A 26,542-nucleotide genomic window follows, 5' to 3' on the forward strand; every position below is an offset into this window, starting at 1 on the left:
GCTTCAGAACAATGTAGTGAGAATGGATGATGGCAGCTTGCTGAGAAGTGATCTAGATGGTAAAATGCAGGGCAGAAGGCTAAACGAAGGACCATGTGAAATTTCCGGTAGTCCAAGGCTAAATTTGAGCTGTAGTCTCACTAATCTGAGCTCTGTTCAGCTGTTCTTGGAAGAATCTTAATTTAATCAACACCACTAGGGAATAATATGGATTGTTCGCTGAAAGATTTCCATATATATTTCGTAACTCTTTTCCCAGTAGTAAAACAGTGGTAAAAACTGTTATCTAGGGCTGAGATATTCAATTCATATTCTTTCATCAGCATTATTTCTCACATTTTTTCCAGTTCTACTTCCAGTTCTATTTCTCTTTCTGTACATACTGATAATTGAATTAAACTACTGCTTCTTCTTCTTAGTGTGCCTAATCATTTAAGGACATTGAGCGACTGATCATCATTGGCGATCATCACATCCCATTTTCTCTGTCTGCAGCAGTTCTAAAAACTTCTATTGTTGTTTTTCCACTCCACTACTTTAAATTGTATATCCAATCACATCGTCTCATATTTTTCAGTTTTTAGTATGTAACCAAAGTAGCTCATTTTCTTCTCAATGTTGCTGTGTTCATTACGTGTTATGATATTTTCCAAATTCTGTGATAATACCACATCTCATTTTTTTTTCAGTTGCATCCATAATTGTCCAGGCTTCAACGCCATATAACAGGAGAAGGGAATATATAGCATCTGAATACTCTAATTCTAATTTCATTGCCCAGTTTTCCATTGCGTAATACTGAGTTCATCTTCTTGAAAGCGCTTCTGGCCATCTGAATGAATTGTTTTATTTCAACACTACTGCTAGTAATTGTATTCTTCCGATTTTAAAATATTACCACATGAATGTTACCGTACATTATTTTGAATTCTATTTAATATTTAAGAACAAAAATGACCAAGGTGCGGTCCTGAACTTAGTAGATTAAGCACACCGAAATTTAGTCTCGAAGTTTTCCATTGTTTTACTATAGTAAATCTTTAAATTAATTATAAGAAACATAATCAGTAGTTTGGTTATTAGTGGTGATTTGATTGCCGTAAGTACTTTTATCAATATTTTTACGGTTTCATCAAAATCTTACAGAATAACAAATTTCAATACAGCCATACAGTTTTGTAAATTCAAAGGTGATTAACAAAAACTTGTTTTTGCCTTTAATATCTTCGATAAGTTAAAGACTTTGTAATTAACAGAGTCGTACTGACCCATTAAAATATAATGAAACGAAACAAGAAAATTAAAAATTAAAAGTATTTAACAATTTTACCGATGGCTGGTACTTCTGACTACAGGGGTCCTCCAATGTTACCCGATCAACAAACACCATCTTATTCTACAATTACCAAACAAAAAGCAGCTACATTCCCTTTGAAAGACCAAGCCGTTATTATCCCAGCAGTAGACACACTAAAATTAGAAGACTACGTTACAGCAGTAGGATCACTAGTACAGCCCAAAAATGTACTTTTTTCGTCAAGAATTTCTAACGCCAGAATCTGCATCTACCTCTCCAGCAAAGAAGTTGTTGATACTTTTTTAACAGACCACGGAGGTATAAAAATAGGAGATAATGTTATTAGAGCGAGAAGACTAGTCACTCCTGCTAAAAGGTTACTGTTATCTAGTGTCTGTCCGTCTATTCCTCATCACATCGTTGAAAAATATCTTGCTGAAAATGGCTTTCATCTTATTTCACCGATGACTTTCTTAAGAGCGGGAATTCAAGACCCTCAATATAGTCACGTATTAAGCTTCCGTAGACAGGTGTACTATACACCTGACGACAATCTTGTTATTCCTGAATCAATTCTCATTGACTTCGATAATACACCGTACCGAATCTATCTTGCTGATGGACTCACCTGCTATCTCTGTCATCAATCTGGTCATATCGCCTCAACATGTACCAATATGGCCATCCAACCAAACCCGTCCATACCTACATCCCAAACTGACCAAGACTCTATTTCTACCTTTAATGCAACAGCTGAAAACAACAATGACTCTGTTCAGAATCAAACAGAAAACACTCGTGAAGTAATGGATTCCCAAGAACTCCCTACAGAAACTACTATACCGAAACGTTCTCATTCTGAAATATCGTCTCCACTTAGTGAAAACACAGAAATAGATTTTCCAAAACCTAAAGCAAGATCAACAAAAAAGCCAAGAGTCACTAAATCTGATACAAAAAGTGGAGAAACAGTTTCTACTGAATCACTTATCCAACCTGCAAAGGAATTTATTGATGAAGCTTCAACCCAGTTTGAATTAAACTATACAGAGTTAGTAAGCTTTCTGGATGATGCACATGGTTCCCCCAATCCATTAAGTATCGCACAAGAATACACGAAAAACATAACAGGACTATTAGTAATGCTAACAGAAATCTACCCCAAACTCGAAGACAGACGCATTAAATCTAGAATTACACGAATAAGGAAGAAAATACGTCGTCAACTAAATCTAGACCAAACTGAAAATGATAACTCCGAAGATACAGATGTTTCCCAAGAAAACCTCAATTAAAAACAAAAATCAATAAAATAAATATTAACAATAAATGGATATTATTCAGTGGAACATACAAGGATTATTTACACACATCGAAACACTTCAACTCCTAATAAAAGAAACAAACCCACAAATTATATGTCTACAAGAAACAAATTTTAAAAACAACAAAAAATATAACTTAAAACATTTCGATTCCTACCACAAAATCAGAAACTACGCCAACAAAGCAAGCGGTGGAGTATCAATATATGTTAATTCTAATTTAGAATCAGAGGAGTTTCCCTTACATTCTGCTTTAGAAGCCGTAGCAATAAAAGTTCAATGTCCAATACAGCTCTTTGTGTGCAATGTTTATATCCCATCGGATGTGGATTTTGTCTCGAGAGATCTGGAGCATTTAATAGAGCAAATTCCAAAACCTAGACTTATTCTAGGTGACTTCAACTCTCACAGCATTTCCTGGGGATGCCATTCCACAGATAAAAAAGGAGAACAAATAGAAAAATTTCTTAATGAAACAGATTTTGTACTATTAAATACAGGAGAAAAAACTCGGTTTAACTCTGTTACAGGCAACCATTCTGCTATTGATCTGACTATATGTGAAAGTTCCCTAGCTCCTAGTCTAAACTGGGAAGTATTAAATCATACCTACGATAGCGACCACTGGCCTATAATAATAAGAAACAATAATACCACAAAAACAAACATAAATTTTTCAGAAACATGGAAAACTAAAGATGCAAATTGGATAGCTTACCAACAACTTATTGAAGACTACCTGCCTAATTTTGGAACAATAGGAGATAACATAAATTCCGTTACAGATAAATTTACCTCAATGTTAACAGAAGTAGCCACAATTATTATAGGCAAAACAGCAAAATCAAAACGTAAACATTCAGTACCTTGGTGGAACAAACAATGTGAAAAGGCACTTAAACAAAGTAAGCATGCATTTAATGTATTAAAAAAACATCATACACCGGAAAACTTATCTAATTTTAAAAAACACAGAGCCTACGCAAGGTACATAATTAAGAAAAGTAAACGTGAATCATGGCAAGATTATGTTTCCACGATAACCGACGATACTCCGGCATCAGAGATCTGGAATAAAATCCGTAGAATTAAAGGAATTTCATACAGCAACAAAATTAACTCTCTTGACATTGAGGGAAACCTAATTACAAATAACAGTCAAATAGCCAATGCTTTAGCGAACTCATTCCAGACATATTCAAGTGATTCCGTGCATGACCCATTATTTGTCAAAAACAAAAAGAAAATAGAAAAGGAGGTCAAGATTACAGATTCCGTCAGCCCGCTAAATGTTGCAATAAGTATGCAAGAGCTAAATGAAGCACTACAAGGACTTAAAAACTGTAGCCCTGGATCAGATGAAATTCCAAATTGTTTTTTAATTAATCTTCCTTTATCTGCAAAGCATCTACTCTTAGATATATACAACTTTTTATTTTCCACCAAACAATTTCCTAAATCGTGGAGTACCGCTACAATAATTCCTCTTTTGAAACCTAATAAAAACAAGTCAAATCCAGAATCTTATAGACCAATATCTTTAACATCTTCCTTAAGCAAATTACTAGAAAAAATTATAAATAGACGGTTGCAATTTTTCTTAGAATCAAAAGATCTAATAGTTCATCAGCAAAGCGGCTTTAGGAAAAACAGAAGCACAACTGACAATTTAGTGTCACTAGAGTCTGCAGTTAATGAGGCATTTGCAACTAATCGACAAGTTATAGCTGTCTTCTTTGATATAATTAAAGCTTATGATACTTTATGGAAATATGACATTATTGTTAAATTACAGCATTGGGGCATAGATGGAAATTTTCTAGCATTCGTCAAAAATTTTCTAGATGACAGAAATTTCAGAGTTAAATCAAACCAGGAATTTTCAGAATACCATACTCAAGAAAATGGCATACCCCAAGGATCTACACTAAGTGCAACACTCTTTCTGGTTGCAATTAACGATATCGTGAGCAGTGTCCGAAACCCTGTTAAAGCAATCCTATATGCAGATGACCTTGTAATTTATACTTCTCATAAGAATCTTAGTATGGCATCAAATATTATTCAACTTTCTATTAATTCCCTACAAGAATGGTCTAAAACAACAGGACTAAAATTTTCTACGGTTAAAACCAAAGTAATGTGCTTTTCTCGAAAACATCAAAATGTTGCAAATATTCCAAAATTAACACTGTATGATCAAGTTTTAGAAAATGTTGAGGAACTTAGATTCCTAGGTATGATTTTTGATTCAAAACTTACTTGGAACAAACACATCGAAGTACTTAAAAAATCATGTTTACAGCACATAAATATTCTTAAAGTACTAGCAAATCATAACTGGGGCGCAGACACGACACAGTTACTCAATATTTATAAATCCTTAATCCGCAGTAAATTAGATTATGGATCAATTATATATAATTCAGCTAAGGATTCAACATTAAAAAAATTAGATATTGTACAAAATACCGCACTAAGACTAGCTCTAGGAGCCTACAGGACCAGTCCAGTTGAAAGTCTTTATGTAGAAGCAAATGAGTCGCCACTCTCGATTAGAAGATTACGTCTAAGTCTACAATACGCAAGCAAGCTATCAACTAATCCAAACAACCCAGCCTATCCCTATGCCTTTTCCACACATTACCATTCTAATTACATTCAAAATCCTAATCTTCGACCATCATTTAGCAAAAGAATTAGCAACTTCACATTTCCGAGTATTATGCATACCAGCTTTGATTATACTCCCCCTTGGACTATACAAATTCCGTATTGTAATACAGATCTGTCCACTTATACTAAGGACAACACCCCTTCATCTCTTTTTCTCCAATACTTCTACAATATTAAAAATAAATATCCATCCTGTCAACTAGTGTACACCGATGCATCAAAAACCCCCGAATTTGAAACAGTGGGATCTGCCATTGTCACAGATGATTCTGTGCGCAAATTTCCACTACCTAAGGACTACTCAATATATTCCGCCGAACTTTTTGCAATATCCAAGGCAATGCAACAAACTCTTAATCGACCTGAAGACATGGCAGTAATATTCACCGATTCCTTAAGTGCAGTTCAGGGTATTCAGAAAATAAATCCGAATCATTCGTTCGTAGAACAAATTAAAAAAGACCTTGTGGCTCTACAAAATAACCATAAACAAGTGCATATTGTGTGGATACCATCTCATGTGGGGATACCAGGAAATGAAATTGCAGATAAAATGGCTAAAGAAGCTTGTAAAATGAAGAGATCCGAATATAGAACTAACCAAATTCCTCACTCTGATATGAAAAAATGCATCAATGAGTACACAAAGAACTTATGGTTACAAAGATGGCAACTCTTACCAAACAATAAATTGCGGCAAGTAAACCCAGATCTAACTGCGAAAACACCAAATTTAGTAAAACGAAGGGACCAGGTTGTACTACATCGTATCAGAATAGGGCATACCAGACTGACGCACGAACACCTACTAAGGAAGGAACCTCCTAGAATGTGCTACGCCTGTGACACCAATATAACTGTAAGTCACATTGTTATAGACTGTCCATTATATCATCTGGAAAGACAAACTTCTGGACTACCAAGTGACATAAAGTGTGCGTTAGACAGTGCGGAGTGTAACAAAATCATTAGGTTTTTAAAGGAAACTAAATTGTATAACCAAATATGAGTGCTACGTTATGAACAATTTAAAACCAACTTTGTAAAATCTCTATAGTTCATAGTTTATATCAATTTAATATGTATCGTAATTGTACCACCGCTAATAACCTTTTATGGTTGATGCGGGTTATTTCTAATAAAAAAAAAAAAAAAAAAAATGACCAATTATAGAAGCAAATTCGTAAATGTATTAATTGATCCACCAAATACATTACTTACCTCTGTTAAATATTGAGAAATGAGAGATCCAGTCTCTTGTGCTCGAGTCATTGTTGACTTTACAATCTCTGTATAAGGAAGATCTAGTTCTTTCAACCTCTTGCCTGTACATTCCGCTTGTAGACGTCCTAAAAATTATAAAATTAAGTTAAAAATGGTTATCATAGAATCATAGGCCGATTTAAAATGTATGAAGAGATGTAAGTATAAAATTAAAATTAAATTTGTTCAGTAAATCCAGTTTTAATGTATCCAGTACTCCTTAAACTGATATAGATAATGGTCTATTGTTTCTTGCTCTTGGAAGTGGTTGATTTTCAACTTCAAGTTCAGTAGAAAGTAGCTCTTTATAATGTTCCACCTGTCTACCTAATACATCCTCTTTTATATTGAGTATAAATATATCCCTCCTTATTTTTACACATTCTCAGCCTTCTTGGTTTAAACTCTTTACTTGTATTACTCAGTTTATAGAATTTTCTTGTTTGGTTTTACTTTTTCATGTCTCAACTTCTTCTAATATTCCATTTTAAAAAACTCACTTTTTTCTTCTGTGTAAGTGCTTTTCTTCTCGTCTAAGATATTTATCATTTAGATGCTTTTGCTGAAATGCAATAAGATGATCACAGCATTAAACCAGTTACCATGTTGTGGTGTTCTTTCAAGTTCTAGAATATTATTTACTGCATCTTTAATATTGTGCTTATATCTCTCCTAGTGTTCACTACTTGTTAGATCCTCATTAATGATGACCACTAGCCATTTTTTATAATAAAAACCTATACAATAATATAGGTTATAACAAAAAGAATCATGTAATATAATTAAAGAAAATAGCTAGAAAATCTACATTAAAATACAACAGTTAATAAAAATAATAGAAGTGTAAAATAATGTTTAGAACATAATAGTATGTACCTACTAGAGTGGCTAAGATACAGCCAACATCATCCAACCCATCCATTTTTTATGGATGGTATTTTTATAGACGAATGGTACATCAGGAAGAAAAGAATCCAAACGGTAAACAATACCACAAAACATATACAGAGTGTCTGTTTAAGTTGGCAACATATGGAAAACTTTTTTTATTATTAATTTTACAAAAAAAAGTTATTTTTCATAAATGGTTCTGCATGTTCTAAGACCTAAGATACAACCATCAGATATCAAATTTTATCAATCCTATACAAGGCATGTCAAAAAATATGAATTTCGTTCAAGAGTAAGATTTCTTTATATTTCACAATATCTAAAATCGTTATTATGAAAAGTTGTTGAGTCAAAAACTGCTTATGTTTTAATACGAAATTACATCCTTCTAATTGAAAAAAGATTGCAAATTTGGCTCAAGTTATTGATACCGAACCGAACACCATTTTTATTTATTACAAGTATGATAATTAATATTGAAATTCATATTTTTTTAACATACCTCATATTATACTTATGATTGATCAAACTTCATATCTGATGGATCCATCTTAAATTTTAGACCATGCACAACTTTTTATGAAAAATAACTTCCTTATAGAAATAAGAATAAATAATAAGTCATGTCATCAAGTCAAGTGATGCAACAAGCAACAACACATCAAGCAGATCCATAAAGAGTAGTATTCTTATCTAACTATAGTGCTGATAACGGCTGAATACAATAACTAAATGGCAATGAACTAGTGAGTTTTATGAAGGAATTTCACTGTAAACCTTATTTACTTAGAAAATACAGTTGTGTCAAAACTTCAAAATGGACAATGCTTCTCAATTGCTTGCACAGTTTGGTGCTACTATAGTATGGGGTCTACCTGTCATTATCTATTATAGTGTGCAAATCAAGCCAATTTTGTGGCTTGTTCCCAACTAAAATAGTAAATTTATACTACAAAGTATTAATTTTTAAAAATAAAATAATTTTTCTGATTTATGTGTTACATTCACTTTGTAAATATTTGTTTGGTGGCACGGCCTAACTCTGTGGCTAAACAATAAAATAATATTTTCTCAGAAGAGCTGTGTGGCTAAACAATAATGAAAATCTTTCCAAAGTGAATAACACGCATAAATCAGAAGAATTATTATTTTAATTTTACAAAAAGTTTGTCATATCAATTTCTCATTTTAATTGGGAATAAGCTACGAAATTGGCTTATTCCCAACCCGAAATAGTAAATAATAATAATAATAAAAATAAAAATAATTTTATTTCAAGAAAAAATCAGTTTACATGCAAAAACTTAGATGCTAAGTACACGATGAACATATTGTTTGTGTGTGCACTTATTCTATTTATTATAATCAATAAAATTAATCTAATGGAGGTAACTGATTATTAAGAAAACAAGAGAAAATTCACTTAACCTAATAAAGATTTACAAAAGACTATGTCTATGTTCTATAAAGTTTTACATTATTACTAGAATATGTTATTTATTTTTATATTTTTTATCCAGCTAGAAAGTGATTTCTTTATCTTAATAAATTTTTTTATTTTTAAATTCTTGAGGTAAAGAGTTAAATATTTTTGGAGCTGTGAAGAGTAAGCTTTTTTGAACAGCCGTGTAATATATTGGTGTAGTAGTCGTTAACATATTATTAGTAGTAAATCTAGTTAGAAATTGATGGTTTGAGCTGGGTTTTGGTAACTTATTATTACAATAGAGTCTGACAATGGTTTTAATATAAAGTTGAAAAATCTGCATTACATTTGCTTCTATAAACAAATCTTCTGAAGAAAAACATTTCTTTTTAAATAAAATGATTTTTAAAATTGTTTTTTGTGTTATTATTAAGGGGGATAGAACGTTAGAATAACCTGCACCCCAGGTACATATTCCATATGTTAGGATAGATTCGACTAGGGCTTTATATATATTTATGATAGTATCCTTTGTTAAACATTTTCTTAAAATGTAAAATTTGTACATAATTTTTCTTAATTTACCACAAATATATTCAATGTGAGGTTCCCACTTCATGTGTTTGTCAAAAAATACTCCTAAGTATTTAATTTTATCAACAACTTTAATAGTTTGACAATCACATTTTTTGTGATCCTTACATGTGTATTTATGTACTTTAAGAGCTAAAATTTCTGGTGACGTGGCTTCATTCATTGTGAAGCACATAAAGTGGGACTTCTCGATATTCATTGAAAGAAGACTGACATCAAACCAACTTTTAATTTTTGCCATGATTTCCTCTGCTATGGTAAGAGTTTTTTCCCAAGTGCTCTCACAAACAACAATGGCTGTGTCATCTGCATAGCATATAATATTAGCCTCTTTGAGAACTGAAAATAAAAAGTCCATGTATAACACAAAAAGCACTGGACCCAAAACCGTCCCCTGTGGCACACCGTACGTTACTGGAGCTGATTCACTTAAAGTTTCATTTATTTTGACCTTCTGGGAGCGATTTTCCAAATAAGATTTGAACAAATTATAAGGAAGACCTCTTATTCCCTTTTTCTTAAGTCGCTCCAGCAATATACGGTGTGACACAGTGTCGAAGGCCTTGGCCAGATCAATAAAAATGACCATACATTTCTTTTTATTGTTGAAACTATTAATAATTTGATCTGAAAGTTTAATTAAGGCATCTTCTGTGCCATAGTTTTCTTTAAAGCCATATTGGTTTGATGATAATAAACTATGCTTCTCCAGGTAATTACATAATCTTAACTTAATGCATTTTTCTATGATTTTACTTATGTTGTTTGTGAGGGCAATTGGACGATAATTGCTAACTATATCTTTTGGACCACTTTTGTGAATAGGGACAATTATTGTGTCTTTCAGTGCGTCCGGAAAGATGCCTTGCTCAAAGATAAGATTTACTAAGTATAATAAAGGTTTAATGAGAAATTTACTGTAGTACTTAATTATATTATTTGAGATACCATTACCTATGTTTGAATCACTGTTTTTTAATGTGTTTATAATTTTTTCCATTTCACCACTCGAAAAAGGTTTTAAAAACAGGCTATTATTTATATTTCCTTGCTCTATTAAAGAATTTACAATGTGATCTGGTGGTTTTTTTATTTTTGAGGCTAACGTCTCTCCCACATAACTAAAGTAGCTATTGAATTTTTCTGCTATTTTCCTGTCATCCTCAATCAAACTCCCATCCTTACTTACTATATTAGAAATACTAGGTCTATTGCAGTTTTCATTTGTGGCATATTTTATAGTTTTCCAGATTTCCTTAGCATTCTTACAGTTTTTATCAAATACATTTTTAAAATAGTTTTCTTTTGCCCTACCTAAAGTTTTGCTTAAAATATTTCTATATACTATATATTCTTTTTTGAAATTTTCATTAAATGGGTTTTTAGCACAAAGTTTATTTAGATTGTCTCGTTGCCGAATAGAGTTCAACAGCCCCTGCGTAACCCAGGGTTGTTTCACTCTATTTTTGCATTTAATATATTTTACCTGTGTTGCTATATTAATAAACTGTGTAATTATCCTTATTAAACTATTGGTGGCAAGATTCGGATCCTGCTCCCTCATAACATCATCCCAACTCTCAGTTTGAAATAATGTTAGCAATCTATTTTTATCTAACACTTTACCATATCTTCCTTTTTTGTTATTATTATTAAATTCATTATTTAGAGTTATATTCAAGAGTATGGGATAGTGGTCCGAGTGACTACCTCTTAAGACTACAGCATTGCACTTATTTACTGACCGCACAAAAAAGTGATCTAAACAGGATCTCGAGTTACCATCAATTCTTGTAGAACAATTAATTTTACTCTTATACCCTTCCACAGAAAATACATTTAGATACCTACAAATAAGCTCTTTAGACCTGGGATTATTAACATTTTTTGTTGGGGAAATATCTACATTTGTGTCACCACAGAAGACCTCAATCTGGCATTTTTTACTATAACGAGTGTGGATTAGTTCAAGGCCACTAATTAGATTAAATTGATCTACATTATGACATCTATAATAACCAGTGATACCCACTGAATACCCATTTTTACTTAAAACTATTCTAAGAAATTTACAATTTTCAATTTCAATCACTTCCAATGATTTTAAGAGTTCACATTTGACATAAAAAATAAAGCCGTCACATTTGTTTATTACACTTTCATTGTAACACAGCTGATATCCTGGTATGTTAAGATTTTGTATTTTGTTTACAACTTTATTTGTCTCTGACAATGCAATAACGTCGAAACTTTTATTAAGATACTGAAGGTATGAGATCAGGTTGTCAAAGTTTTTAGGCAAGCTTCTTATGTTAAGGTGAATTATGTTTAAATCTCGATCACAGTAATCAAAGTAATTTATATTATTTAAATTATCCAGAGTTTCCGTCTCATATATTTGTACTTCATCACAGATAGTGTTTGGTTCCATAAAAGGTTTTAAAGATATCAGTACTTACTTCAGGTACGGGTTACGTAAATGGGGAGTGGATACTTATTTTCCTTCAGTTTGCATGATTGCCTGCACATGGTAGGAGCTATGTATTTTTATAGAGGGATCCCCCTCTTTTACTCGTGCATATACATTACCATTTTTACTCCATACAAAGCGATATCCATTCTCCTTGAGTTTATTTGCCTCCCTTAGCAGGTTAAGGGTGTGAACGGTGAGTTCTTCATTCACATAGATCCTAGTATCACAAAGTAAGTTACATCTCTGACCGGTAAGTGGACCAGCGGAAACCTTATTCTTTAAAATTTTTACCTTATTTTCAGTATCCACGGTGGCTATTAGTAAGTTTTTCCCATTTTTAGTTTTGTGATTTCTAACAGCCCTAATATTTTGTTGCTTAAGGCTCAGATCAACATTTTTTAATACAGAGAAAGCTACCTCTTTTGCCTGGTTTGGGTTCTCTGTAATGAGATTTGAGACTCCTGATATAACTAGGTTGTCTTTTATCTTTTGGTATTCCATAGTGTTAATAAAAGATGATGCATAGCCTAGTTCTTTTTTCAAGAAACAGTTTTCGTTTTTTAATTCCTTAACAGTTTCAGATAGTACCTGGCCTCGTACTCTTTCTGTCTCAAGTAGTTCGTTAAGATAGTTTAATGAATTTTTCATTTCAGATACGTCTTTTCAGAGATCCATCACCAATGTTTTTAATTCGATTATAAGGTTAGGTTGTTCAGTGTCTTCTTTTTTTGGTACTGGCAGTTTGGCCTTTTCCGTGTTTGTTTTTCCATTAGCCTCGTTTTTGGGTTTGTCCTTGTCACCTGGCAACGCTGCTGACCCAGACCCTGCAAACATAACCTTATCAGGATCACACACATCACAAATCCAGCTTTTCTTTTGCCAGTGCAACACTTTGGCGTCGATTTCTTCCATTTCTACACAGGGTAGGTGAAAATACTTGCTGCAAGTTCCACACTGTATTTTAAAAATACTTTTTGATATCGTTTTATCACATTTTCTGCAGAGCAAATTCGGCGCCATAGTCACTCAACTGTCACCTCCTGTCACTTAATGAAATAGATATATAACAAAAATTATTTGTAAAATTAAAATAATAATCTTCTTATTTAGGTGTTTATAAATGCGATGGTAGACCTCATACCTACCATAGTAGTACCCACAAGTTTCCGTTCTCAAATCCCCATTCAGAAAAGTCGGTACTGCAAAAACCCTCCAACTTATCATTCTAATAATATGCTAGGTGTGTTTACTTATATACTCACCCAATTTAGTAAGTATTCTATCTTGGTCAGTAGCACCACTTAAATTATACTGTCCATGTCTTATTAGGATAATATGTCTATATGCTTTGGGTTTCAGCTCTTTTTCTTCATTAATGTCATTTTGTTCAGATTCTGAAAGATTATGAGCTTTGGTGGGCTTTGTTGTGAATTTGGGATGGCGACTAAAAAGAATAGTAAATATTATATAATTTGATATATTTATTTATGTTTTAAATGGATGTATGTAATATACTCAAACAAGCAGAGAATGCAATTATTATCATAACGAAAACTTTGTTTAAATTCACCAATAATTACATAATGTAGCATCACAAAAAGTACAAAATAATTTAGACCAATTACAAAACTGGCTCAAGCGATGAAAAATAAATGTTAATGCCAGCAAATCAGTACAAATTACTTTTACAACCAGAAAATCTGCATGTCCTCAAGTTTCTATAAATAAAACTCCGATTCCCATCAAACCAGTTGTCGAATACTTGGGATTGTATCTGTATGAAAAACTCATATGGAAAACGCACATTAAAACTAAACGTAAAAAATTAGATCTTAACACATTCGCGGTCATGACTGCATATGAAGTCATTTACTCCATAAGAATACGTGTATAAAATGACAGCGTGTTCGCGAATGTGTTAAACTAAAAAATATGAACTGGCTATTTAACAAGAGATCTCAGTTACCTCTTGAAAATAAACTGCTTCTGTACAAAGCTATACTTATACCAGTTTGGTCATACGGAATAGAACTATGGGGCTGCAGTTAACCTTCAAATACAAAGATACTCTAAACATTCCAGTCCAAAATACTCCGTATGATAAGTAAAGCTCCTTAGTATGTATCTAACCAGACACTTCACAATGATCTGGACAGCCCACTAATCAAAGACTAATGCCCCGTTGCACCAATAGATCTTAAGCCCCAGCTTAGCTAAGCTCTACTTATAGATAGGGCCTCCTTGAGTGTCACTTACGTTGCACCGTAATTTTCAATTCTTGCCTTATTATCAATTATATCTATTATTATATTATGTTATTTGTATTATAATTATATTATATTAATTCTTGTGTTATTCTCGTTTTAAGCTTAAGATCTGTTGGTGCAACTGGGCATTAATAAAGAATCGTTCAATAAAATAAAAAAATCGCACCACTGACCACACCAACGAATTGATAAATAATAATTTATTCACCCAACCACTTGCTGAAAGAAGACTAAAGAGAATATGGCCAGACGACCTACCACAATAATACTTAAAGAACCGTCACTGGACGGTACCTAACTCACATTAATTGACTTATGACTTAGATACCATTTACTTATTACTTTGCATATTATAGAGTAGATTGTAAAAATGCAGTGTATAAAAGAAAAAAAAAATCAATTACATAATAGTGCATAAAGTATGTCATGGAATAAAATATGTCATATAGTAAATTACTTCTTGTAATAAATTACATCAGTAATTATATTATTGGTTGGACAGCTCAAATAAAAAAATAGTAAGCTGCCTTTTAAAATTACATTAGCATTAATAAATAAAATTTATTTATGTGACATTTATTTGTGTCAGCTGAAATGAATATATTTGAAGAATTGTGACATCAAAATTTTCGCATTTGAGGTCAGTTATCTCGAAGATGGTTTGAGATATTGAAATGCCGTTTTCAGATTTGGATTCAGGAGACAAAACTACATTTGAATTCATCGGTATATCGGCTCCAAGTATTGCAGCGGTAGCAACACACAAACAAATGAACGAAGGAATAAATAAAGGAACAGGTGAACAGACTTTGCGACTTTATAAATGAAAAGTTTTCGTTGGATATTTAAGGTATACCAATAAATATAGATGCTATAAGCCTTTATATTCCTGGGTTTTACTTACTGATCCCAGTTGTCATCCCACTTAGCAAAAGATGAAGGTGTATAATTGGTTGTCCAAGAATTCAAAACTTTATAGTTATTATTCATATAATAATACGTTGCAACACCTGACACTGCCGTTAAACCTAACAGGAGCCGTTTGGATTTGCTGAGGGACATCTAAAAACAAGGGGGTATCAATCAGAGCAATGGACAAAAATAAAGTTTTCCTTACCTTTTAAGTTTGAAAATGGAAGTATAAAAATCTTGAATGCTTATATACGGTCTAAATTTGGAATATTGGACTTTTATTTATTTGTTGTTGATAAAACTAAATTATTTAACCTATAATATGGTCCGCAAAAAAATTACAAATTACAGATTGACAGATTCTACCATGTGATCTAAACGTCAATGTCAAATGTCAATCATTTCACTTGTCATACACTTGTCACTTGTCCACATAACCTAAGATTTTCAAAATAAGTTAAATGGTTAAATGGCATTAAATGGGTAAAAAATAAATGATCTAACTAAACGAAAGTAAACAAATATAGAATCTAAGAAATGAAAACTAAAACTAAAGTTAGTCTAATACTTGTTTAATAAGTAAAGAGGATAAAACTACAGTACTTGTTACCTGTTGTCAAAAGTCAAAATCATTTCCAAATTTTTAAGTGAACTTGGAATGTTCTTATGATGTAATTTTTTATTTAAACAATGGTTATTTGACATAAACCTCAATTTTACAGTGTAAAGTTTTTAAAATTCCAATAAATCATGCTAAATCTTTTAACATAATAATAGGCAAGCGATTTTTTAACATGAACTTCAAGTCCTTTCCATTTAGACTAATTTTAAATCATATACGTCTTAAATCCACCAGTGCAGCAAGAAAGAGCCATTATGACGCTCTTGGATTATCACCCAAATCTACTCAAAATGAAATAAAAGGCGCATATTATAAATTGTCTATGGTTTACCATCCAGACAAGAATAATGATGAAGCTTCATTACAAAAGTTTAGGGCTATTACTGAAGCATATGAAGTACTTGGCAATGTAAATACTAGAAAAATGTATGACAAAGGTATTGTATGAGTTATCTTGCTTACCGTATCTGTAATTTAACCTTAGGATTACAAATGTGTTTGTGTTAAAATTATTCTCCATGCGTTTCCTAAAGTTTCTATATTGTTTTAAAGAACTGTATTTATATTGGGAAGTTGCATTGCTTGTCTTCTTCTTCGTCAACCATTTTTCATGCATTCCTGAATGTAGGTCTCTCCCGATTGCTTCCAGCTTTCTCTTTCTTGCACCAATCTGATCACACTGTTTGCCTGCCACTGCTCAATCATCTAGTCATTTGTTTTGAGGCCTTCCCACACTTCTTGACATCCTCCTTGGTCTCCATTCTAGGATTCTCAGTGTCTCCCTATTGTCATCATATCTGGTTATTTCCAGTGCTATTTCATTTATGTAATTTCCTCCACAATGTCCCGGATCTTCATTCTATCTCTGTGTTTCTAACATTGTCTCTCGTATTTCAGAAAACTATAGTATCTACAGTACAGAAACCAATTTATGTCTGCTTTATAGATTTTGAGGAAACGTTCGATAGAGTTCAACATGATAGGTTGTTTGAATATCTAGAAATGATTGAAATAGATGATAAAGATCTGAGACTTCTACAACATCTATATTGGAATCAAGAAGCTTCTATTCTGGTAGACGTCAAAGAAACAGACAAAATTTGCATTCAAAGAGGTGTCAGACAGGGTTGTGTGTTATCCCCAACTTTGATTAACATATACTCAGGAATAATTTTTAATGAAGCCTTGGAAGGACAATATGGAGTTCGAATCGGGGGAGAAACTATTAACAGCATCAGATATGCAGACGACACTGCGATCATGGCTGAAAATATCAAAGATCTTCAATTCCTTATAGATCGAGTCACTAGCCCTTCAATAAATTTTAATGCGCCCTTAAACTATTGATAATTTAGACAAGAAATTCAAAACATATATTTTTTATACGTTTATATTAATATATTTGTTAAGTCAAAAAATAGTTGGCGCCCGCCATGAATTTTTAATTTAGTATTTCCCTCTTTACATTAAAAATGTTGCCGACCTCTGCACTAGGGGATGCTCAAATAACGGACTTAATATAAATGCAACAAAGACAAAGTTACTTGTGGTTAGTAAACAAGTAAACAAGACGTCGGCCCTATGCAACTAATTGTCAGTGATGAACCAGTAACAAAAGTTAACCATTTTAAATACCTAGGATGTTGGATAAACGAGACACTAAATCCAGATGAAGAAATTAAAACTTGTATAGAAATTGCAAGAGGAGCATTTATGAAACTTAGATCTATTCTGAGCAACTCTCAGCTGAACTTACAACTAAGAATCAAGTTCCTAAAATGTTATGTATATCCTGTATTACTATATGGATGTGAAACCTGGATCATGAAGGTTAACATGATGAACAAATTAGAAACCTTTGAGATGTGGTCGTATCGTAGAATGCTCAGAATATCTTGGGTTCAACGCATTTCAAACAGAGAAGTCTTAAACAGAGTAGGTCAAGGTGAAAGTGATTTAACCAAGATGATAAAAAAGAGAAAACTTGAATATCTGGGGCATATAATGAGAGGTAGCAGATACAGGATGCTGCAGTTAATACTCATTGGAAAGATCGACGGAAAAAGAGGAATTGGTCAGAAGAAATATTCATGGCGAAACCTTCGTCAATGGACTGGCTTATCAGCAGATCAATTATTACATGCCGCACAAGATCGAGAACGATATCGGCAAATTGTTGTGGAAGCTACCCATGCCTAAAAATTTGGGCTTGGTACTTAAAGAAGAAGAAGATATTATCTGCAAATCTCAAATGGTTCAAGTATGATCTGTCAATGTGTATACCCTACGTTGGGTGCTACTATAGTCTGCAGTCTACCGTCACGTTTCTACTATAGCTTGCAGTCTACCGAGGGATGCAGTGTATAAGCTGTATTATAACAAAATATCTAGCTGGCAAAAAAATCTTTACAAAGTGAATAAAACGCGTAAATCGGAAGAATTATTAATTTAATTTTCCAAATTAATAATATTAATAATTTAATTTGTCATATAAATTTATTTGCTTAAGTAGTTGGAAATAAGTCAATTTTGTGGCTTATTCCCAACTAAAATAGTAAATTGTTTAATAATAATTCTGAGTTACGTTTTAATTTTATTGTTAAGTTGTGTTCTAAGTTTATTCACTTTATAGAGATTCTTTTTACCTGTACTGTATACATGTGCTGCTAAAAACCATAATCTTTTCTCAGAAGGATTTTCACACAATAATAAAGGCAACAAATTTTTGTAGGTGAAATGTTCATTGCTAAGTACTAATAAACATTATACTAAGTATTAGTACATTAGGAATATACAATAATCTTTACAAAATGCAAATTTAGTTTCTTTACTATTATGCAAATAACACTGTAATCTTTTCCCAGGGTATGTGCAAATATCAACCCCTCTTTTCAAATAAGATGGTCTGGTAGATTTACAAAAATTAGTTTTCATTTAAAAATTATAGTGTTTATTACTTGTGAATAAATATTTTTTTCTACAAACATTTTTTTTTTTGTATGTTTTTGTGATAATGTTTCGATTAGAGATTTAAACCATATTTTCTTGGAATGCAAAATTAACGAGAGATATATAAATCAATTATATTACAATTTACGACAAACACAAGTTCATTTTCCAATTAGTATAGAATATCTACTAAGTTGTCATAAAATGGAAATATTTAAATTACTCATAAACTACTTGAAAGAAACAAATATAATCATTTAAGTGAAATACGTATAAATATAACCAAACTAATAAATTGAGGTAAAAATAAAATAAAAATCTGTGGCTAACGGACTCGCATCCAAGCCATTTTTTCACACACACACACACACACACACACACACACACACACACACACACACACACACACACACACACACACACACACACACACACACACACACACACACACACACACACACACACACACACACACACACACACACACACACACACACACACACACACACACACACACACACACACACACACACACACACACACACACACACACACACACACACACACACACACACACACACACACACACACACACACACACACACACACACACACACACACACACACACACACACACACACACACACACACACACACACACACACACACACACACACACACACACACACACACACACACACACACACACACACACACACACACACACACACACACACACACACACACACACACACACACACACACACACACACACACACACACACACACACACACACACACACACACACACACACACACACACACACACACACACACACACACACACACACACACACACACACACACACACACACACACACACACACACACACACACACACACACACACACACACACACACACACACACACACACACACACACACACACACACACACACACACACACACACACACACACACACACACACACACACACACACACACACACACACACACACACACACACACACACACACACACACACACACACACACACACACACACACACACACACACACACATACAAACATTTACTTGCATTCATTATTTTGTTCAAATCCTTCAGGTATTCATAATAGCACCCTTTGTTGTTCCATTTTAATTTCTTTAAAATGTGCTAGCCCATGGGTGAATAATTTGGGAGAAATAGTTTTTATTTACATTAGTGCAACTTGAAGCTATATGTTGTTGGCTTAAAGCACACTTATTCTATGTCCATTTTTTTCTATTATTGACTTATGCACTGTACCTTGATGCTGATATTCTATCATCCTGCACCACGCGTTTGGTGTGGCATAAATGACATTTCAAACTGTGCGCTGTACCGCTGGGCCATATAGGAGCTTAAACATTCAAAATCGATTTTCTCAAAAAGTACATGCACGGACATACAATAAGTGTGCTTTAAGCCATCGATGTGCATTTTCTGGAGATTCAAGCCCAGCCCATCATTCGATGGAGTCAAATCCTTTTCGAAAGTCCACTAACACCATTATGAATTTGAACATTATACTTGTTAGATTTTTCTATAAGTGTTCTTATGTGTACAAGTGGTCTGTGGTACTAAAATGTTTTCTGAATCCAGCCTGCTCGAGAATTTGGTAGAAGTCAAGCTTACTTATGGGGCGGTTGGTTATCATTTTGGTTAGGAATTTATACTGATGTGATAGTAAGGATGTTGGTCAATAATTCTAGTTGTCCGCTGTGCCTCCTTTCTTGAATGGTAGGTTGACTTTGGAATTTTACCATTCTTGAGGAACTGTTCTGACCTGGATTACTTTATTAAATAAAATATTTAATATGTTCCATTTTTTCATTTTTCTGCCACCAATTTTTGACATTTCAACCGTAATTTTAGAGCCATTCTTATTTCAGAGTCGGTTATGTCCGGTATTTCTTCTGAACCAGTGTTATTATACTTCGTTCAGTATGTTGTTGTTGTGCTTGTGTTTTTTCTAGTATAATTTGGTGTAGAATTTTTGTACAGCCTCGCTTATTTCCTTTTTGTCTCTGATGGTGATATTTTTCTCAATTTTTATTTCTATAATTCTTGTTGCTCCTCTTGAGTTTTTGGCTTTTAGTACTTTAATATTGCAGTTATCTCTTATTTTATTTTTTATTAGATTGTTAGTGTGTAGTTTCTATGATCATTCCGAATTTCTTTTTTGAATCCTTTTGAAGTTGTGATTCACATGTGATTGTGTTTCACATGAACTACTTCTCAGGAAATTGGAGAGATATGGGTGTGGAGATACTAGCATTGCAATAGAATCTGCATCTTCAATAGAAAACAGAGTGTGCATGTGGAAGAAATGAGGTTGGTGAGAGCACTATAAATATTGGATTACATCAAGGATCAATATTGGGACCACTTTTGTTTCTAATCTATATTAATGATCTTCCACAGACAGGCCCTACCATTTACTCTTTTTGCTGATGATACTACTATTACCTGCAAAGATCACGATTGTTATGCAGCAATAGAGGCATCAAAACGAGCACAAGTTAAGGCAGAACAATGGTTTGCAGCAAATATGTTGCTTCTAAACCTCAATAAAACCCAATCTTTGGTTTCTTCAATAAGACAACTTTCTCCAGGAGATGCAGACAAACAAATAAAATTTTTGGAGGTTTACTTGGATGCAGGACTTTTCTGATTAGAAGATTCTCTGAATGTGTATGTCAATTCAATTTACAACAGACATATTTTGCACTGTGTCATTCACACATCAGCTATGCAATTTTGGCATGGGGTCACAGTGCAGAGCCAAAGATGTCTTTCCTATTCAGAGAAGAATAGTGCGAATAATAATGGCTGGCCGGTCCTATCAGAAAGAATGTTACCAAGCATTTGTTGCACTGCACATACTAACTCTACCTTCGCTATTTATTCTAGAGAGTAGTAGGTATTGTTCATGTAAAACAAAACAAATCGTCATCAAAGACATGAGTACGTACACCTATATGATACCAGGAACAAGCATGCCTTAATGCTGCCCTACACTAGGCTCCAAAGAAGTAGAAACGGACCAAACTCTTATGGTATAACTTTTTATAACAAACTGCCTACTGAAATTACTGAATTGCCAATTCCACAATTAAAAAAAAAACAATAAAGAATTTTCTTATTTGTTAGGCATTTTACAACAGTGATGAATTTTTAAATTTAAACTCTGTTTGGAACTGGGTTGTGAATTAATAAATTGTATTCTGTCTGTACCTGAGAACCAAAAGCATACAATTTTTCTTAAATAATGTTTGTATTATTTCATATTGTGCCTTGTGTTTTTTTATATTTATGAACCAGAATTGCACACTAGTGTTTGTAGTACGTAAGTACCTACTTTTGTATATTAACATGAATAAATGACTTGAAGTGCCCAAAGTTTGATCTGTCTGTCTCGTCTTTCTTGGAGTAGTTTAATAATTGGAGTTAGAGTTTAGATATTTTTGCTGTTTTCGTCTTTGAGCTTATTTTCTTACCCAGTGTTGTTACGGTTTCTTTTATTGTAATGGCTTGTCCATTTATATCCATTTGTTTCAGTATCTCTATTGGTCTTAATCTTGTGCTATAACAAAATTCAGTTTGGCAACATTGTGTGAATACTAAGTGTTCTAGAATATCAACAGAACCATAATTTAGTTCAGACAGATTAATAATTTTTTTACCAACAAAAATGTAATGTTTTAACCAAAGAATGTTTCAAAAATATGATGTGCAAAATAATTTCGAATTCAGTTTCTACGCTTCTAGTAAAAACGTTTAATTTCTCTTGGGTAATAGTTATCATCTAATTATTTTAAATGTACTAATATCCAACTGTTTATTGTAAGTTCTGAAATGACTAATCAAATGGTTAATGGGATGTTAAAATTTCTTATCTTTAAAGCGACAGACCTAATTTCTTAAAAGATACCAAACATGGATACAACCACATTATTTCGTATTCTGATTGTTTCTGTTTAGACTATAGTCGTGTTTATTTTTAGGTCTCTATTTTAGAAGCGCCGTAGCCACTGACGATGTGGCTGATAGATTCCATAAATCCCGTGAAACCCGATCAAGGCCCCCACCTCCACATGGCCGCACACCAATCTATGACTTTGACGAGTGGGCAAAAAACCATTATGGTGCTACTTTCCGGAAGCAAATGGAGAATAAACGCAAAAGTGATTTTTATAGAGACACTAGAGAACAAACAATTCATACTCAAAAATTAGAAAAAGTAGTGTTTTCCTTATTGGCCTTGGTTCTCTTATGTATGTATTACACTACTGCTGACAGTTTTGATCAATCCGAATTTGGAGGTGTTCTTTACAAAAGGCCTTCGAAAGATTGATTACATCTGATGAGTAAACTTAGTTCAATTGTTATCTTTATACAAATTCCTTTTGTTGGTCTGTTGTTATGTATATGTTTTGTTGTTAAATTACTCAATTGACTTTTAGGTCATGATATTGCAATTTGGTACATATTAAGAAACGATTTCGATGAATTGCTTAAAGATCAGAAAGAGAAGGGTAATCACAAACGTAAATAAAATAGGCTGTATTTATTTTTTTACAAAAAAATTATAATTTATTTTAAAAATTGTTTAAGTGCCTTTTATTTTTTGTCACAACTAGTTACTTGACAACAGGAACCCAAAGAAAACCTCTGCTGAAGACCTTGGCCCTATTGGACGGTGATTGCCGGTACCCCTCCCCATTCATATATCTAACTTAAAGGACATAAGATCTAGGAGGTATCCGAATTGCGTCCAAAATTTTGAGGGATTTTCAGGTAATATCGCTAATGTGTTTTGTATGGTCAATTGCGTTCCGTTTCTAACAATAAAATTTAATCCTACACAGTATTACCTGCGTTTACAGGATTTACCTAATTAGTTTCTTAGTAAAAATAAGAGAAAGTGGAGGTTAACTTGATAGGGTGGAATTTTTAAAATTGCAATTTATTTCCAAACAGTAAAGGCCGCGTCCCACCATCAAATAATTTGAGCAAACTGAAAGTGACAGTTAGTGACGTCACATCCTGAGTGTTCATTGTGGATAATATTGAAAAATTTTAATTTTAAATAAAGTACAAACAAGTTAGACAACTCAATACAAAAAATTTGATCAAACTAGACTGATAGTGAGAGCACAGATTTTTAGAATTTCAAAAAAACTGCAATTGTGACGTCACTCTGACGTACTTCCGGAGTTTGCTCAAACTGTTTGATCAAATTGTTTGATGGTGAGACGCGGCCTTAAAGAGTGAACTTAGACAATCGCACCGCGCAATGGATTTTGAAATGATGTTAAGTGAACGGGGAAAACCACTTACAGTTTTTCAAAAATTCAAATTTAGAAAGTTTCGTGAATTAAAAAAGTTTGGTGAAACTGTGTGGTATTGTACAAATAAAAAGTGTAAAGCAAAACTATATACATACATTAAATAATGTGTTTTCAAAAGTTAGTGGTGAACACAATCATGAGCTTGCTGAAGAAGTATTAATTCGCCAGAAAGTTAACAATTATCTTAAAAGAAATATTGCGGAACGACCTGCGAAGTTGTTACACAAGGAAATCGAAAAGCAAGCGAAGTACTTACCTCTCTGTCAACAAAAGATGTCCAATACATTAATCGCACGTGATTGAAAACGGTTCCAAAATTGCCAAAATCAGCCAAGGATGTTCAAGAATTTTTGAAACAAATTGAAATATTTACTATCAAAAATGAACAGTTTTTATTGATTAATGATGAACAGTTTAATATTGTTGGTTTTTCATGTCTAATCTTTCATTTATGTGTAACAATTCCACTTTATTTATGGATGGAACATTCGATTATTTTTTTTTCAAATGTTTACATTACATACATTGATTAATGACACTTATGTTCCGGTTGCATTTTGTTTGGTACCTAATAAGCAAAAATTCACTTACAAATCATTATTCGAATTATTAAAGAAAAAATGTCAAGATTTGGGATGCAATTTAAATCCAACGAAAAATCAAATCAAAGTGATTGATAACGAATTAGGTATCCACTCCAGCGTGCGAGAAGTTTTTCCGGAAGCAAATGTTGTTGGTTGTCGATTTCATCTTGCTCAAGCTTGGTAAGTATGTAATACGTATAGCAATGTAACTGGCAAATAGTAGATTGTTAAGAAAAACTTGAGTTATGACGTCATCATATTTTTTTGCTGTAAAACTAAACATTTCAATATGTTTATTTCAAACTTCATTATAATTTCTTTTTTCAAATATTTATTTTTTCAATTTTTTTTTACAAAAAACAGCATTTGATATAAGTTAAAACAAGAATTGTAGGTAAAATATCTTCAAAAATTTTTATTTTTTAACATAAAAAAAAGATGTCGTCATAACCTCTGTCAAAAAATTGGCTCCTAAATATTCTCATTATTTTTTAAAGATGTATTTTTTTATAAAATTTGACCTGTTTCAAACTTTTTCTTGAATGCAAGTACTTTCTGAAATAAAGAATTTATTGTATAATCTTGTTACAGGTGGCGTAAAGTACAAAAAGTGGGGTTGAGTTACAAAAAAAAAGTATAAAAACGAGAACTCAGAAATAGGTAAATGGCTGAAGCATATTTTTGGCCTAATGTATGTTCCTCCGAGCCAAGTTGGAGATTGTTTTGTGGAAGATTTTATGCCTGAAAAACCAGATGATCATCGAGTTGACGCATTTGCAAACTATCTAGTTGAATCGTATATAGAAGAGGACTCCACATTTCCTCCACAAATTTGGGCAAAGAATAGCGTATCTATATATAGAACAACTAATTCTTGTGAGGGATTTCATTCAAAATTTAAAAATTATTGTTTGTCTCCTAATATTTTTTTGTTTGTTGAAACATTTAAAGCGCATTCAAACCGATTCTTATATAAAAATAAATTCTGTTAAACAAAATATTTCTAGAAATGTAGATAAACTACCTCCAGCAAATATATTTTTCTCGAACAGAAAATTAACCAGTATAACAGGGGTGAAATTTCTCCAAATTTTAAGATACAATTTCGTTAAATGTGTTAGTTATAAATTCGGTGCTTTTTAATATAATATATTATATAAAAATAAATTGTTAGTTGATATTACGTTTATTATATTTCCCTGCTTACCTAATATTTATTAAGCTATCCTCTGACCGCAATTGGGTTGGCTAATTAAGAAATGAAACGCAATTCGGACTAGACGTTATCGGTGGCCAGGTAAGCAAAATATTTGGGACGCAATTCGACAAGGCCCAAGAAACGGAACGCAATTCGGACTAGACGAAGATCTAATACGACAATGATAACGGCCCCCTACACGGGTGAACGCTAAGGTAATAGAATAGATGCTAAACGAAAATGGCAACAAGAATGCGAAGCACAGTCGGACAAACCCCAATGGACAAAGACTATATGTAATTCCAGATTGAGTCAAAGACTGGTATACATGTAGGGGAAAGTCGCCTATGATGGCATAGTGAGTGTATTTTGGAACGCAGTGGAAGGCAAATGTGTTTAATAATTTTTTTATAAACTTAGGAATGAAAATGGCAAATAAAATAGAAAATTCAAATTTACCTGATAATTTGTTGAGAGATGTTTATATAGAATCGTCTATTTTCTTAAAACCGGTAACGCAGGCCGAAATAACTATTTTGATATCTAATTTAAAGAATAATTGTTCTCCTGGTCCCGATAAGATTAGTAGCAAATTAATAAAATATATTCATCTTAATATATTGGGCCCATTAACCCATATAATAAATCTCAGTCTCTCAACAGGACAA

The 26,542-nt window shown here is 32.8% G+C and overlaps 2 protein-coding genes across 3 annotated transcripts in view; one reads left to right on the forward strand and one right to left on the reverse strand.

The window, feature by feature from the left end:
* LOC126881619 (serine/threonine-protein phosphatase PGAM5, mitochondrial) overlaps window positions 1-15,580 on the reverse strand; it is a 46,393-nt gene extending 30,813 nt beyond the window's left edge. For both annotated transcript variants that reach the window (XM_050645987.1, XM_050645986.1), the window contains exons 1-4: window positions 15,330-15,580; window positions 15,117-15,274; window positions 13,208-13,389; window positions 6,520-6,647 (exon numbers count right to left, since the gene is read on the reverse strand). In XM_050645987.1, the coding sequence (XP_050501944.1) occupies window positions 6,520-6,647; window positions 13,208-13,389; window positions 15,117-15,274 (468 nt within the window). In that variant the 5' untranslated portion in view covers window positions 15,330-15,580. The remainder of the gene's footprint in view (window positions 1-6,519; window positions 6,648-13,207; window positions 13,390-15,116; window positions 15,275-15,329) is intronic.
* A 92-nt stretch (window positions 15,581-15,672) lies between these two features.
* On the forward strand, window positions 15,673-23,354 carry LOC126881620 (dnaJ homolog subfamily C member 30, mitochondrial-like). Its single transcript, XM_050645988.1, has 2 exons — window positions 15,673-16,183; window positions 22,746-23,354. Exons 1-2 carry the CDS (start codon window positions 15,919-15,921, stop codon window positions 23,093-23,095), a joined length of 615 nt encoding a protein of 204 aa, XP_050501945.1. The 5' UTR covers window positions 15,673-15,918; the 3' UTR covers window positions 23,096-23,354.
* The last annotated feature ends 3,188 nt before the right edge of the window (window positions 23,355-26,542 follow it).

Source organism: Diabrotica virgifera, chromosome 3, assembly GCF_917563875.1.
Source record: "Diabrotica virgifera virgifera chromosome 3, PGI_DIABVI_V3a".
Classification (NCBI taxonomy): Eukaryota; Metazoa; Arthropoda; class Insecta; order Coleoptera; family Chrysomelidae; genus Diabrotica; species Diabrotica virgifera.